General features: G+C 37.7%; 1 protein-coding gene across 5 annotated transcripts in view; it reads left to right on the forward strand.

Moving 5' to 3' along the window:
- ERCC6L2 (ERCC excision repair 6 like 2) overlaps positions 1-17,248 on the forward strand; it is a 174,272-nt gene that overhangs the window by 119,817 nt on the left and 37,207 nt on the right. For all 5 annotated transcript variants that reach the window (XM_065946782.1, XM_065946780.1, XM_065946779.1 and 2 more), the window contains exon 17: positions 999-1,153. In XM_065946782.1, coding sequence (XP_065802854.1) covers positions 999-1,153 — 155 coding nt within the window. The remainder of the gene's footprint in view (positions 1-998; positions 1,154-17,248) is intronic.

Genomic DNA, 17,248 nt, shown 5'->3' on the forward strand with positions numbered 1-17,248 from the left:
TATAAAAAATGTAATAGCTTGTGTGGAACTCATTCTATTTTGAAGGTATAACATGTGTCATTAAAATTAAGAACAATATCTGAGTCAATTTTTTACCAGAAGAATTCTTTGGCAGGTTTAAACTGTTGCTGTATACACCCTAACTGATATTTCAGAATTTAAGGAGAATATTATCTTGGTTGCTCTTTTAGTCATTTAACAACATCTTGTTTTCTCATGATTGGCGATTCTGACTGAGAGAGTTTCAGGGCTGAAAAAGCACAAGTGTTGAGGGCATAACTGAGGTTCACTGTCAGAGGTGTTTGAGGGAGCTTTTATAGACTTCAATTCTAGCCTTCTCTTTTAATGACCACAATTTAAAAGTAAATTATAGGTGCCTAGAAGCAAAACAATAAAAAAAAAAAAGTAGCCATTTTTAAACTTCTTTTAGATAAAAGCTGTAAGTTAATTTTTTTCATTTCCTAAAAACCTTCAAATCTTGACAATCTCTGGGCATATGTACAAAAAAGACAATATACAAACAATAAAACTGAACGAAGCTGACCAAACAAAACTCCCTGGTCATAAACCCCATGCTCCTACCTCATAATTGTAATCAAGTACTTGTTTAAAGGAACAGATGAGGTTAGCACTACTTTTAAATTAGTAAACTTTTTTTTTACGTCAACAGAGATGACAAATTCATAGAAACAACCTTCTACAATGACTTTCCTCATTTCACGCTTAAATCTAAAAATTGTTACCTGATATCAGAAATTCTTATATGAGAGGGAGGTCATTTCTAAGTTAACCTAAGAGTTAAAACATATATTTGAACTTTTTTAAATTTTTAAAAAAAGAATATTGAGATATTGACATATAAACTCAGTGTTTTTCTTGATTAAAAATAAAATAAGCATAGCCTGTTTTAAATGTGTTGCTGATAATTTTTAAAGTATATCTTGAACTATATTGTTTCATCATAAGACACCAGTTAATAAACATCAATTACTTCATAGATGGTGTTCAGGAGGTGGCTTACATTCATTCAAACCAGAATGTGATTGGATCAAGCAAAGCTGAAAATCACATGAGTCGATGGGCAGCACGTGATGTATTTGAACTGAAGCAGTTTTCCCAGCTTCCTGCTAACATAGCTGTCTGCACTTCTAAGGTAAGAAGATAATATACCTCCAGTTTTTATATCATTTTCATAGAAGTTCCTTGATAGGATCTTCTCTAAGTACCCCCTCAAAAGTACCAACAAGATTGTAAATGACTTACAAATAAGTGTAAAAAGCAAAATACTATTTGGGGCACTATATTCACAAAATGTTTTATATTAAAAGACAAATCTGTATCTAAATGCCTAATAATGTTGAGTTGCTTAATAATTTCCTTAGTGAGAGTTTGCCAAAAATGAGGACTCTGAGGGAATCAGTTTAATCAGAACCAAAACTACTAGTGCTTATATGGAAAAAGGAAAGTGTATCATCAGATTTCTTCCATAATTTTTCATCTAAAATGAAGACACATACAAAAACTACATCTAGAATTTGTATTTTTAACAAAAGGATTTTTTTTATTAATTTTATTTTTTATTGAAGGATAATTGCTTTACAGAATTTTGCTGTTTTCTGTCAAACCTCAACATGAATGAGCCATAGGTATACATATATCACCTCCCTTTTGAACCTCCCTCCCATCTCCGTCCCCATCCCACCCCTCTAGGTTGATACAGAGCCACTGTTTGAATTTCCTGAACCATGGGCTCTTCTCATTTAAAATTGCTGCTTTATAGAAATATGGCTTGTATGAAAGTGATACTCTATTTACACACTTACATCAAAAGTTTTTAAATAGTATCTTCTTCTCTTTGGCTTATTCAGTTCAGTAATTCAGTTGTGTCCAACTCTTTGCAACCCCATGGACTACAGCACACCAAACTTCCCTGACCATCACCATCTCCCAGAGCCTACTCAAACTCATGTCCATTGAGTTGGTGATGCCATCCAACCATTTTATCCTCTGTTGTCCCCTAATCCTCCCACCTTCAATCTTTCCCAGCATCAAGGTCTTTTCCAATGAGTCAGGTGGCCAAAGTATTGGAGTTTCAGCTTCAGCATCAATCAGTCCTGCCAGTGAATACTCAGGATTGATCTTTTTTAGGATGGACTAGTTGGATCTCCTTGCTGTCCAAGGGACTCTCAAGAGTCTTCTTCAACACCACCATTCAAAAGCATCAGTTCTTCTGTGCTCAACTTTCCTTATAATCCAACTCTTACATCCATCCATGACTACTGGAAAAACCATAGCTTTGACTAGATGGACCTTTGTTGGTAAAGTAATGTCTCTGCTTTTTAACATGCCTTCTAGGTTGGTCATAACTTTTCTTCCAAGGAGCAAGCATCTTTTAATTTCATGGCTGCAGTCACCATCTGCAGTGATTCTGGAACCCAAAAAAATTAAGTCTGACACTGTTTCCCCATCTGTTTGCCATGATGTGGTGGGACCAGATGCCATGATCTTGGTTTTCTGAATGTTGAGCTGTAAGCCAACTTTTTCGCTCTCCTCTTTCACTTTCATCAAGAGGCTCTTTAGTTCTTCTTTGCTTTCTGCCATAAGGCTGGTGTCATCTGCATATCTGAGGCTACTGACATTTCTTCCGGCAATCTTGATTCCAGCTTGTGCTTCCTCCAGCCTGGCAATTTGCATAATGTACTCTGCATGTAAGTTAAATAAGCAGGGTGGCAAAATACAGCCTTGACGTACTCCTTTCCCAATTTGGAACCAGTCTATTGTTCCATGTCCAGTTCTAACTGTTGCTTCCTGACCTTTGGCTTGACCTATGGCTTATTATTCTTTCTTAATTCCTGAGAGCTAAATGTCTGAAGAGTAGTTTTTCTACCACTTTATGTGTACAAGTGGAAAATTGGTATTGTATATAGCAGTGACACTCTGTTTCAAGTTAGTGCTACTTTCGGAGTGAAGTGGGTAAAATACCTCTGAACTGTCAAGCTGTCTCCATTTATTTGTACCCCATCTGGTTTGGGGGCTTTCCAGGCGACACAGTCATATAGAATCTGCCTGCCAATGGAGAAGATGTGGGTTCAGTCCCTGGGTTGGAAAGATCACCTGGAGAAGGAAATGGCAGCCCACTCCAGTATTCCTACCTGGAATATTCCATGGGCAGAGGAGCCTGGAGGGCTACAGTCCATGGGGTCACAGAGAATTGAACATGACTGAGCACACAAACACATCTGATTTGACAAAGATTTTGGATCGTTTTAATTAAATCAGAATAAAAATTCATGACCAAGGAAAATAGAAATTAAGATAGAAGTTCAAGGCTGGGAGGAAGTTACAATGCTGATATATAAGATTATAATGCAGGTATGTAAAATATACTATACTTACCCAGATACATTTTTTAATGGCAGATTTGATTGAGTCTCCTGGTAGACAAAACAAAGGAAGTGAACAATGTATTTAGTATTTTCTTAACTAATCCACTTGGAAATGTTGGACAGTTTGGGTGGTCACGATGACAAAGTGCCTGACCTGCATTAAAGTCTGGAGGCAGGGCTGTCATGGGGTGTTGGGAGGCCCAGGAGGGTAGGTGGGGAAGCATCCCACATGCCAAGAATTGTTCTGCCCAAAATGCCATAACACCCTGCTGAGAAACACTGAGCTAAATATCCGTAAAGACAAAAAAAAAAGTGAAAACAAGCAAACACAGAAAAACGGTTCTTCTGAAAAGGAGCAAAGCTTTTCCTAGTGCTTAATTTGAAAGGATGTGTCACCTGGCATTTTGAATGGGGACCTCTACATGACAACAGTCAGTTGTCTTATATTTCCTTGGTGGCTCAATGCAGGAAATACAGGAGATACAATCCCTGGGTCAGGAAGATCCCCTGGATGAGGGCGTACAACCAACTCTAGCATTCTTACCTGGACAATCCCATGGACAGAGGAACCTGGCAGGATACGGTCCGTGGAGTTGTAAAGAGCTGGACACAACTGAGGCAACTGAGCACATTGTCTTATAATATTCTTAGAGTTATTGTAATATTGTGCTTTGAAAGGCTGTGCTTTTGGCTTTTTTTGATGTAATCCAAAGGCCTAGTTTCAAAATGCAAATCATATAAAAGCACTTTCATGACCCAAGTATGCTACTTTTTTACATCCTTACTTTACCTAGGACTATACCATATGTCAAGCAGTACTGTAGATAGCATTTCTACAGTTGTACTACCTTGTAGAAGCTATATGAAAAAGGTAGGCAGAAATGTGCTGGGTTTGCCAGAAATTTGCTATACTAAAATGAGGAGCATATCAGAATCTTTTAAACAGCTGATTTTTTGTTAGGTTTTTTTTTTTTCTTTTAAACCATGCCTTTTATTAAAACCATGCTCTTTTCCAAACAGATTTTAATGTGAAAGGTCAGAAAACTTGGCAAATTCTGTAGTACATGTTAATGCAGTAAGTTTTGGTCACTAGCTTATTTAAATATTTCTCAGAGAAGAAGTTTATCGCCATATAATACCTCCCAAAATGGATCAAGAAGCAGTAAAAAGTCCCTCTGGAACCTTCATAAGGAAAGTTGTAAAAACAAACATGATCGAAATACTTTTTGTTGTTTGCTGTTTAGTTGTTAAGTCATGTCCGACCTTTTTGCGACCCCATGGACTGTAGCCCGCCAGGCTCCTCTCTCCATGGGATTTTCCAGTCAAATATATTGGAGTCGGTTGCTATTTCCTTCTCCAGAGGATCTTCCCAACCCAGGGACCGAACCCATGTCTCCTGCACTGCAGGTAGATTCTTTACCACTGAGCCATCAGGGAAGCCACTGATGGAAATATACTGTGCTTTTAATTGGGAATGGTGGGCAGGGAGTTTCATCTTTACATTAGCAATACAGATAGTTTTCAACCTTTTTTAGCCTGAACATTCTTGAGATGGACAGTCCAATCTCATCAGAAACCTTGTTTCTTCACAGTGATGTTCAGAGTGAGGAGCATTTCTTGCCAGGAGAAACAAACTGGAATACCCTGCCCCTGGAGTGTGTGATGTGCCTTTTGAGGCCACATAGCTCCCCCAGCACACACAGACCAATTTAGCAGAACTTTTTCAAGGAATACAAAGAAATCTGGTGTTTAATGACTGAATCATGGTGGGTATAAAAAATATTCAGGGGAGTTTTAAAGCCATTAAGCTGGAAGGCCAGTCCCATGCCACCAATGGTAGCAGGGCAAGAACAGTCTATATAAACATACTCATCTCATCAGCTAACTTCAAATCAGTGCTTGATACAATAAATTCTGACAGTAAGATTTAGTCCCTCAGATTTGACCTGTATCATTTAATACATCAAGTTAACAGTATCATTGTCCTTCAGCATCTTGAAAGCTGTATTGTATTATTTATGTACAACCACCACTTGAGGACAGTATTATAAACTTACCATCAAAAAAGAAAGATCTTGGGTATATACTGCTATATATAAAATAGATAACTAATTAGGACCTAGTGTATAGCACAGGGAACTTTTCTCAGTCCTCCGTAGTGACTTATATGGGATAAGAATCTAAAGAAGAAGGGATATGTATATAAGTATAATTGATGAATCAGCAGTGAATTCGCTGTCTATCCTTAACTAACACAGCATTATGAATCAACTGTACTCCAACAAAAATTTAAATAAATGAATAGATAGATTCATAAAAAGGTATATGAAAATCAGTTTTCAAAATAGATAGTGATCATACATACTTAGGATGTTCTTAATTTTTCACCAATGTTGAAAACTAAACCTGTTGTATTTTTTACATAAAACCCAGTCCCTGGACGCATCTTATGCTTTTCTCCTTTTAGTTTATTTAGAAATAAATAAAAGAATTCATAAAATGAGACATCTTCAATTTGTTGAGCTCTGTAATCTTCTCAAGGCAGAGGAATTTTGATGGTTATAACTGGTCTATGTCATGGAATCTATTCAGATGTCAATTTGAATTGTGACTGTACCTGATACTTCCTTTGTGACCATGAAAAAGTTACTTACCTTCTCTGTGCCTCAATTTTCTTGTGCTTAAAATACAAGTAATTATACTTCTTACCTCAAAAGGTTCTTGTGAAAACCAAATGAGGTAATGCCTATAAAATGCTCTGAACAGTATCTGACAGAAAGTACGCAGTTAATGAATAATAAGTATTGTTATTGCAACCAATGGGTAAGACTGATGTCAGGTCTTTAACTTCCCTAGAAGGTGAAAATCAACAAGGACAAATAATCCATAAACAGTCTTGCGTGCCCAGTCGCTTCAGTCATGTCTGACTCTTTGCAAGTGTCATGGACTGCCAGGAGCCTGCCAGGCTCCTCTGTGCATGGGATCCTCCAGACAAGAATAGTGGAGTGGGCTGCCGTGCCCTCCTCTAGGGGATCTCTCTGACCTAGGGATCAAACCTGCATCTCCTGCATTGCAGGCAAATTCTTTACCACTGAGTCACCAGGGAAGCCCTGCAATCATGTTTAAATATAAGTAAAAGAATGGGTGGTGCTAGTCCATCTGAGGCTTTGAACTTCCTTTTAAATAAAAAACTGAGAATGCTTATGCTATTGATATGGTATTTTTCAAGTTTTTATATGTGGCTAAGTTTTTGTTTATGAAAACAAAGTCACCCGGTGCTTTATAATTTATATTAATTTTATTTTAGGCTTTTTCTGTAATAGAGTGAAAATTATTAGTGACTTTTCTGTGTAGAGCTGATAGATCTAGTTTCTGTTCAGGTTCATCAGTTTAAGTGATTGCTTCTAATTCATAATATCTCCATGGCTGCCAACATTCATTCAAATGAGTGAGACTGCATTCTGCCATCAAATTAGTTGTTTTGCATCTCTGTACGTAGTGCTAGGGTTTTCTTCACTATAATTCTTCTGGAAACTAGAAACTAATAAAGTCAGTGAGATGGAATGATGGTAGTGTCGTTTCTCTTTACTAAAACTATTTGTAAAGATGATTTGAGATATTGATGACATTTCATTCACAGAATTTCTAAGGAAAAAAACTGTTCACAGTCACTGATTTTATCATATCTGGTTGATGATACTTCAACACCTTTAATGAGTAAATTGTTGAAACACACCACGATCTTTGGTTAGAGATATGTATGTCACTCACTGAGAGGTTTTGCAGCTCGCTGTGTAGTGATAGGTGGCAATGATGGAGTTGCAGTCTAGCAAAAAACTTTTAAACCATTACGGAAGGAAAAGAGAATAAAGGTAAATAAAACAAGATGAAGGCAAAAAGGCTCAGCCATAGTACTAGAAATATTGACAATCCTCTTCTTTCTGAAATCTCCAAATATCCCTAGACCTCCCAGCTCCAGTACAGTATCTTTCTTCTAGGGTTTACATCCAGAATCTTTTTGATTACTGAGAATTCTTTTGAGTGCTTCATGTCTGTCATCAAAGATTTATTAGAGACCTTTGTGTTCAAAAAGAGTGTGTGTGTGTGTGTGTGTGTGTGTGTGTGTGTGTGTGTGTGGGTGGGTGGTCTCTCAGTGTATGTGTCTGTGTCTGCAGCCAGATGCAGATGTGCTGCCTCAGTTCCTGAGAAAACAAAACACGTCCTATTTATTTGTATGAAGGCAGCACAAGATTAACAGTGGCCACAATATGCAAGTATTTTACTTCCCAAGGAATACTGTAATTGAGTCTAAGTGAGAGCCTTTAACTAAATTGCAAAGGAATATACTAAATGAAAAACTTACAAAGGGGAAATAATGTACACTGGAATTATAAATAACATATTGTAGTCTTTCAGAGTTTCTCAGTCCTTTGATGTAATTATTAGAAACCAAAATGGCAAAAGCTGTGAATCAAATAAAATTCAACCATATGTTAAGAAGAGTTCTAAAATATACTGTCTTTCCCATATTTCCTTTGGTTTCTTAGTGTATACTTTTATAAATTAATTTGCTTATAGAACATATTTGATAGATATGTTGAATTAAAACCTTAAATTTCTAATTATGCCTGTTTAATTTAGCAGTACAACACTATGTAAAATAAGAACTTGCTTTACATTCAGTTGTGCTTAGATATTTCAGAACCATATGAGAACAGCTTATTTTAAAAGATAAGATGTCTGATAACAAGAGGGAAAACCTGTGTGATTTAGGTTTAAGCTTAGACCAAACAGAAACGTTTAAGCGCTGGAAGGAACGGATAATACCTTTGTTAAAGTTAACTTGTTCTTTCACTATATGGAAGTATGTCATAAAACTTAGCTATACCTGTGTGATGTGGAACCTCATTTTTTCAGTCAACTGTTATGTTTTCAACTTAAGCTTACTTAAAGTTTTCTGAAAAGATTGTACAAAGACAGCATTCAATTAAGGATTAATCACTATGGCAACTGAGATGTGACTGAAAGGGGGAGGATGTACTCTCCCCTCAGTTTCCTGCCAGCTGTCATAGTCAGCCTCTGTTGCCTGAATCCAAGCCAAAATATAGACTGTGACCAACTTGAAGAAACTATATCTGTATTTTTATAAATTGGTACAAGTATCAGACTATAAAAGGAGACTTAATCCCCTGAATGGTATGACAGACACTTGGCACTCTTGCCAGTGTTTGACAGAGAAATAACGGGCCGCTTTGTAGTAAAACCTGGATTAATAGTAAACCCTTCTTTATGTTACTGCAGCGTGGTGTAAATGAGAGAACTAAGCATGCTGTCAGCCTGGGGGCGGAGGTGGCATGGGGGAGAGTCTTTTATATAACCAGCACAGGTTTAAGCACTGTTCAGAATACTGTAAATACAAAATGTTGTCTTAGTAAGAACTTCTCTTTCTTGTATTTGTATTAGATTGGCATTTTGTAGGTTACTTAAAGAAAGGATCTTTTTGAGCTATGGTAGACTCGATTGCAGTATGTGTATACAGCTTTTGGAGTCAGCAAGGAGAGATGAGCTATTTACAATAAGCAGACTTTGGGGAGATACAGCTTTCCATTAGCCTGTTTCTCAGGATAGTGAATGGCATGATGGTTTAAAGTAATTGTTCACAAACGACTGGTTTATGAAGTAGTCCAGTAAGTAAGGTGATGGTTTCACCATGCAATGGAATTAACTCTTGCTGGGTGGGATTTTTCATGGTCTTATCATTTTTCTGTCTTGAGATGTTAACTTTATAGTATTTGCATCAGAAAGTTTTTCTTCCAAGTGATTTTAGTAAAGATCAGATTTTTAAAGTTGTGTATATATATGTGTAAAATTATGGGACCAGTGTTGGCATGAAGAAGGCTTTTGTATTTCTATCCTTAGAAGTAGGATTGATTCAGAGAGAGAGAGTGTGTGTCATTTGTGAAAATCACCTGTTACCTAGTCAAAGGAATGAGAATCTGGCGTTACCTATAAACATGTATTCCACTTCTAGCTAGTGGCGACGAGGAGCTGTGGCAGCCTTCCTCACAGTGATGTTACCAGGCTTGGTGGAGTAATGTCACTAATGAGCTAATGGGGACAAGACCACATTCAATTCTTGCCAGAAAGGCATACGTGTTTATTATTGTATTTGTGATTATTGCTTATTGCTTACTAGTAGGGTTGATGGATGAGTGAAGCTCTTTCTCTTATTCTATTCAATGACCTGTTGTTATTTTTGTTATTAGTGTGTGTGTTAGTTGCTCAGTTTTGTCCGACTCTTTGTGACTGCATGGACCCTATAGCCTGCCAGGCTCTGTTAGTAGCACCAGTAATAAAATATGTTAGAATGCCATAAAAGATATCTAGTTCAGCCCTCAAATTTTATAGATGAAGGACCCACCTTGAACTGTGCCTGGTTTATCATAAAGAATACTATAGAAAAAAATTATATTTGACAGTAATTATAAGCTAATGTGACAATGGCCTGGGCTGATAAAAATATTCTTTGCTCATTAGGAAGTAGCTTGATTCTAACTCTTCTCCTAGCTGGTCATTGTTCCAATTGCTTAGAAGATTGATAAGGCTTCTTTGAAGAGTTTCTCTGTTTAGAATTGTTGGAAGATTATAAATAGTTTAAAAATAGTATTTCTTCAAATAGTGCTTTCTAAAAGAATCCACTTGCCAGTGTAGGAGATGCAAGAGACACTGGTCCAATTCCTGGGTCGATAAGATCCCGGAGGAGAAAATGGCACCCCACTCCAGTATCCTGGCTGGGAGAATGCCATAGACAGAGGAGCCTGGTAAGCTATAATTCATGAGGTCGCAGAGAGTCTGACAGGACTGAGCATCTGAGCATAATATAAAGCACAATATAAAGGCTTAGAGATATGAGGCCTCATTGAACTCTGATTGACTTTACCTAGTGACTTAAGAGAATGCTAAGCACTTAATAGCCCTTTTCAAATGTGTATTTTATCCCTCTCTGAAAACCATGGTACCAGTTGGACCTGGCCACTTAACGGAAGCACCTATGGCTTTGTCATCTGAGAATCCTGCCTCTACACATATGAATTCTGAGTTTTATAGGATGAATGAAGTGAAATTATAAGGATAGGGAATCATAGTATTTCAGAACTTGAAGGATTCTTGGAGACTAATGCAAACAATAATGTTTTACTGATTTTTTTTTTATTTTATTGAGATGGTATATGACTTCCCTCAGGCTCAGCAGTGGCAGTCAGCTTAAATCCCTGCAATCTTTCAGTCCTTCTGGTTTCTCCTGTGGTTTCCCCCAGTTCCTTTACTTTCTATTTTGCTTTGAAGAGTTTCCTTTTTTAAGTCTATTTTGCTTTTCCAATATGACAAATCAGTCTAATTTTTCAAGATAACTTGTCTATTAAGAATTTCCCTCACTTTAGCAGTTAAACAAAAAATTCGGGAGGACTAAATGTTTCTTTCCGTTTAAAAATCTTTTTTTAGATTGTTAAAACTATCTGGACTCAAGAAATATCGTAAGACTTGGCAGTATCTACTCAGCCTTAGTTGTCCTAACCTCCCAAATCTCCAAACCTCTCTACCTCTCAGCATGTAACTCAGATGTGTCACTCTTTCACAAAGCCTGCCCCAATTCCAACATAAGCTGTAGGTAGGCTGTCCTTCTTAATACTTTTTCTGCTTCATGTAATAGTACTTTGACCTAGTTATTCTAATATATGACTTCCAAATTTTTATCAGTTAGGTAAGTATACATCTTCTTTTCTAGTAAACTCTGAACTTTAAAAATAGCAGAATATATCTCTGATTCTCATTTGATAACTCTGGAGACTTAAAATAGTGTCTTGTATATAATTGATACTTTTTTTAATAATTTAGGTTTTCAGTTGTTGTCAGGGTATACTGAACCCCAACACTATGTTCTGAAAAGTAAATCATTTAAACTGTCTTTTCTATAAACAAATCTCAGAATTTTCCTAAAAATCCTCTGGCAATGGCTTGGCATTGTTGAGCTACTGAATGTATTTACAATCAGCCAAGGGAAACAATCCCTCCTTATCTGAATTAGAAGGTTTGCCTGTCATTTGTGGTCTTCAATAAACTTACTTAATCTACACCTCCAACCAAATCATCTACTGGCTGATCCTTCACTTCCAATTCAAATTTCACTCCCTCCATAAAACCTCAGTCTTCGGAGATCTCTCTATTCCAAACTCCTTTCACACCCGTTCTCTCTGCCTAACATCATTGTAGACGTGGTGGACACCGTGTTAGTGTTTGCTCTTTCCTCACGTATGTTACAAACTTCTTACAGATCAGGACCACGGCGTACATGTCCATTAGCATCACCACTTAGCAACAGGCAATACAGAGTGGAAGTTCAGAAAACATTTGTTATTAGTAATTCCTACAAGAAATTACTACATAATGCAGATGCCCATAACAGTTTTCACTGTTTATATAGGTTCCACAAGTTAATGTTAAAAGGTGTATTCTAGCAGATGATGTAAAGATGTTAGTCACTTTAGAGCAGCATAAATGCTGGTATTCTTCATCGTCACTCATTATCTCTCATCTGTTGACCATAGTTCTAGTATAGGAAACCCACTCAAGAAGGGAGAACATGGAGAATGGTGTCAGAAAGATATCCCCACCCCTGTGTGACTTTGTGAGCTTTCCTCATCTAGCAGTGACAAATCGAAGCAACCATCTTGGGGAGTAATTTTCTGTGTTCCAAAGTTCTATAAAATATCTGTTTTGTTTCTTTATTGTATGGCATGTAAGGCATGTCTCAATTTGGTGCTAGCCTGCTTTTCCAGTCTCATTCTGAGATACTCATTCAGAATTACTGACAGTAACTTTGTGCCAGGCACTGTACTAGACCATGAGGATAGCAAGCGGAACAGGTTCTTCCTAGTCATCCTTCAGTTTATGAATCAGTCTTCAAGCACACCGTGGATTTTTACCCGTCTAAGTCTTTGTTCTTGTGTTTCTTTTGTTTAAAATTCCATTTTACCTGTGCCTGTGCTCCTTGTATCATTAGTGACAGTTCTTCTCTATCTTCTCCAAAGTGATGTAAATGTTTTCCTCAAATTCATCTTTACTTGTGTGTGCATATGCATGTATGTACGCTATAGCATTTATTGTATTATGTGACACTTTATATATGTCTGCAGAAGGGAAAGTCTGCCCACTCCAGTATCTGGCCTGGAGAATTCCATGGACTGTGTAGTCCATGGGATCGCAAAGAGTCAGACATGACTGAACGACTTTCACTTCACTTCACAGGATGCATTTAGTAGCATAGAATAGAATAGCCATCTGAAAATGGCCTGTGCAGTAGGCTGTTAACTAATCCACATAGCGGCAAGTCTGGAGGGAAATATTTCCAGGTGTATTGCTGCAGTCCAGTGACATCATAAGATATCAGCCTCTCTGATTTTCTTCTCCACTGTCTTTAGCGAGTTAATTTTTAGTTCCATGAGGCCTTTTTCCTCATGTTACAAGATGACTGCTACATCTCAAGAACCTGTTTCCTCATACAAAATTATGCAAGGGCAGGAAGCTGTGCTTCTCTTCATGTATCTCTCCTTTTGTTTTGGAGGAAAATCTTTCTGGCAGGACGTAATTGGCTTGACTAATCTCAGTTCATCCGCTAAGAACTGAGAGGGCAATCAACCTTTCCTGAGCACATGACCATGACCCATTCCCAATATTTAAATATTTAACAACAAATATGATTTTTTGATGTTGTATAATTTGAATGTGTCAACATTTTAAAGATACACATAACTGACTTACTGTTTTCCAGATGAACAGTGAATTATATTACAAAATCATGCTTGGGGAAAAAATTCAGCCAAAGTGCAAAATATACCAATGAATTTTAATTTTAGTAATGTAAAAAATTCTGATGTGGTTTCAAATATTACATGAAACTAACCTTAACTGAATTTTGATAAAGTATTGAAAAGGAATATCTATAGTTATCTGAAAAGGCTATGTAAATATTCTTCCCTTTTTCAATTACATATCTATATGAAGCTGATTTTCTTCATATACTCCAACCAGGACAGTATTGTTGCAGCAGGACTGGATGCAGAAGCAGATATGAGAACTCAGCTGTCTTTTATTAAGCCAGCTACTAAAGACATTTGTAAAAATGTAAAATGTAATCACTCTTCTGGTTAGTTTTTTATTTGTTGGCCTTGGAAAATATAAACTTTTTTTTGGTAAAAAGAGCTATTTAAGTTAACATGTAATTGGCTTATTTTTATTTGTAATGAATTAATTGTTTTAAACTTTCAATAGCTATAACCCACATAAACAAAATCTCTTTGGGGTCCTCATTAATTTTTAAACTATAAAGCGGCCTAAAACCAAAAAGGTTCAGAATTGCCATCTTAGACCATGTGGACAGGGTCACTTGATTATTAAATTCAGTTCTAGTGGAACATACTTTCACTTGGTCTTTCTCTGTGTGAACGCTTTACTTCCTCTGCTACATGGCTCATGAAAGTATATCAGAATAGAAGAGAGTGAAAATGATGTGGTTATAGGAAACCTACTCTAATTCACTAAAAAGGAGAATTATTCACAGTTTTCAGTACTTGATTATAAACAATAATCTGCATCCAACTTCACAACTAGTAACAATGTCCCAGTGTCATTTGTGGCATGGTGCTTGAAATGTTCTTTCCTAGACACTGGAGAGCCATCCTTGGCCTTGTAACTGAATCAGCCTACATAGAAGCCTACACTTACTCTAACTGGAGGCCTAGAGGAAGGAAGTGAGAGCCTAAGCTCCCTGTGGGAAGTGCCAGCCACTGGAAAGGCAAGCAGGGGCGGGTGCCTGACAAGAAAGACTTTAAAAATTTTCCATCCGCACCACCCTTCCGTGATCTTTTCACTAACAAATATTATTTAGTGTAGAACCTTCAAGTAATCTTTACAGACATTTTTATATTAACATAAATGTTATATGTAAAGGTTTAAAATTGAGTCAGCATTATAAGATACTAAGCGTTGCAACTTACTCAAGATCCTAAAAAGACTAGTAGAATTGTGAGCTTTAAATATGGAAGAGACTGCTGGGGGTCCCGGATCCAAATTTTTATCCCCTTAGATCCTGATCTCCAAATCCATCATTATTCCTTAGGATAATGAGGCTCAAAAAGATTAAAAAAAAGAAAAAAGACTTGCCCCAAATTTACACAATAAATGACTGAGGAAGGCCTAGACACCAGGACTTGGGTAGTGCTGAGTCCTTGCTCAGACAGCTACCCCAAAAGGCCCTAGATCTTGCTCTAGCCTTTGTGTGTAGGATGTATTGAGGGGAATCTACTGCCTGACCATCCTTCCATGAAGGTCTGAGATTGTATTAGCAGACACTCCCCGTTGCTGGCCCACAGGCTTTTTGGAAGGTGATTGCCACCATCTCACCTGGCCCTTTTCCTGCAGCTTGACTGCTGTGGCAGTCCCTTCAGGGTCCCGAGACCCAGGGAGATAGGGCTTCTGCACTTCTGTTTGTACTGTGTGCCCCACGGTAGTCAGCTGTACTGAGGCCATCGCTTTGTTCTTTCAGATAGAGGAGTTTCTTGGACAGTGAGAAGCGGATGTTGTGCACAAAAAAAGGAAGGTAGGCTCAGGGCAGCCTGTCCTTTTGTGGCTCACTCAGAAAGCAAAGTACTACCAGAAAAGAAAATACATACATATCTATGTGTGTGTATATATATATATGTTACTGAATTGTAACTGTTACTCCTTCCAGGAGGAAAACAGACCCATAATTACAAACTTTAATCTCCCTTTACCACCTAAAAAAAGGGGAGGGAGGGAAGGTTTGGATTTGAATCTAAGTTTGTTTTTTCAGATTTGAATGACATTTTTAAACATATGCAGAAAATTATACTTCATTGTATATTTGTGGTGGGTCCTCTAACCAGCTGGCTTTTCTCCAGAGTCTGAGTGAAGGCAATTCAGGGGTATCTCACAGTTAATTGCCTTAGGTTTTTGTTGAGTATTGGAAAACTGCCTTTACAGTAATATTTTCTACCTCCAGGCAGAAATTTTGAATGATCACTTGAAGGATAAGGACTTTCTCACACTTGTGCAAAGATCCTTGAAGTTCTTTGTCATTTTGGACTCTCAGATGCCATTTGAATGTGCTATATGTTATTTACATGTGCTATATGTTTTTATAGAATTCCTGATTCCCTGCTTTGCAAAGATAAACAAGTTTATGACTTTTTTTACATGTTTACAGGGTTTGGCCTTTACCCAAAGAGAGATTTCTTTTTTAATCTTTTGTTTGAACAGATGTGTAAACAAAAGCATTGCTGCCTCTCAGACTTAATTATTTAAGATTTAATGAAGAAAAAAAGTGAAAGAGCACTTTTTTTTTTTTTTTAAGTCTTTATGGCAAAGTTAGTGTGATCAGACCAGTGTGAGGGACTTTGGCTACACAGCATGCCCTGTTCTGACAGTGGCCATAGACTGCCTTGTGATCTCAGGAACAGTGAAGCTTCCTGGAAGGGGCAGATCCTCTGGTGATTCTTAGGATCCACACTCATGCTTCTCACTGGGTCAGAGCCACTGGGACCTTCCATTTCCTTTGAAAATGTCCTCCCTGATTTCCATTTTCTCAGTGACTAATCAAGGCTAAGGACTTCCCTGGTGGCTCAGTGGTAAAGAATCCGCCTGCTCAGCAGGAGATGCAGATTGGATCCCTGGGTTGGGAAGATACCCTGGAGAAGGAAATGGCAACCCACTCTAGTCTTCTTGCTTGGGAAATCCCATGGACAGAGGAGCTTGGTAGGCTACAGTCCATGGGGTCATAAAAGAGTCAGGCACGACTTAGCAACTAAACAACAACAGCAAAAAATCAAGGCTAATCATCTGATTATGGGAAAAAATGGTGAATGTGGCTGTTAAATATACATTGCTCTTTGCTCTGGTGTATGCCCTGTAATATGTTTTCTAAGGTGAGAAAAACCAGCTCAGCAGACAGATCCATTCCAAAATTGGTTAATAAAAATTTCACTACCTCCTGGTAACCTACCACAGACAGGCTACCCATCCTATCAGGCTGTTTTTCATCGTACATTATCCCCTTCAAAGCTTCCTCTACTTGTGAGGGGTACAAATGAGCAGAATAGGAATTGGCGTTATCTGCACCAGCTATGAATGTGTCTCCAGTAATTAGCCTCAAAGAGATTTAGAAAGATGGCACGGATTACAATAGTATTTCTCCTGCGAAAATGGAAACTAGAGGCCGTTCATGGTTGTTTTTGAAACTCAGTCTCCTGGATTGTAATGTTCCCTGCCCCATTTGTTGCCCACGGATGGGTGTGTATGGGAAAACTGATCCCTATCAACTTTTCCCTTTTCCTTGCTATTCCTACCTAGATGTCCTCTGTAGTTCTTTAGTAATTTGCCTCCAAAATTATTTTTTACTTCAAAGAAAGAGGGTTTTTTTTCCTTAAACATTCTCTGCACTGAGGCTTTCCTGGTGGGTCAGTGGTAAAAACACACCTGCCAGTGCAGGAGACATGGGTTTGATCCCTGATCCAAGAAGATCCCACATGCCTCGGAGTAACTAAGCTTGTGCACACCACAACTGCTGAGACTGTGCTCTAGAGCCTAGGATCTCCAACTATTGAGCCCACGTGCCTAGAGCCTTTTCTCTGCAACAAGAGAAGCCACCGCAGTGAGAAGGTCTCACATTGCAGCTAGAAAAAAGTTTAAGCAGCAACAAAGACCCAGCACAGACAAAATTAATAGATAAAAAATTTTTTTAATTTATTTTTAAAATTTATTTTTTAAATTTCTAAAAAAATATATCTAAA

This window comes from Muntiacus reevesi, chromosome 10 (assembly GCF_963930625.1).
Source record: "Muntiacus reevesi chromosome 10, mMunRee1.1, whole genome shotgun sequence".
In the NCBI taxonomy this organism is placed as follows: Eukaryota; Metazoa; Chordata; class Mammalia; order Artiodactyla; family Cervidae; genus Muntiacus; species Muntiacus reevesi.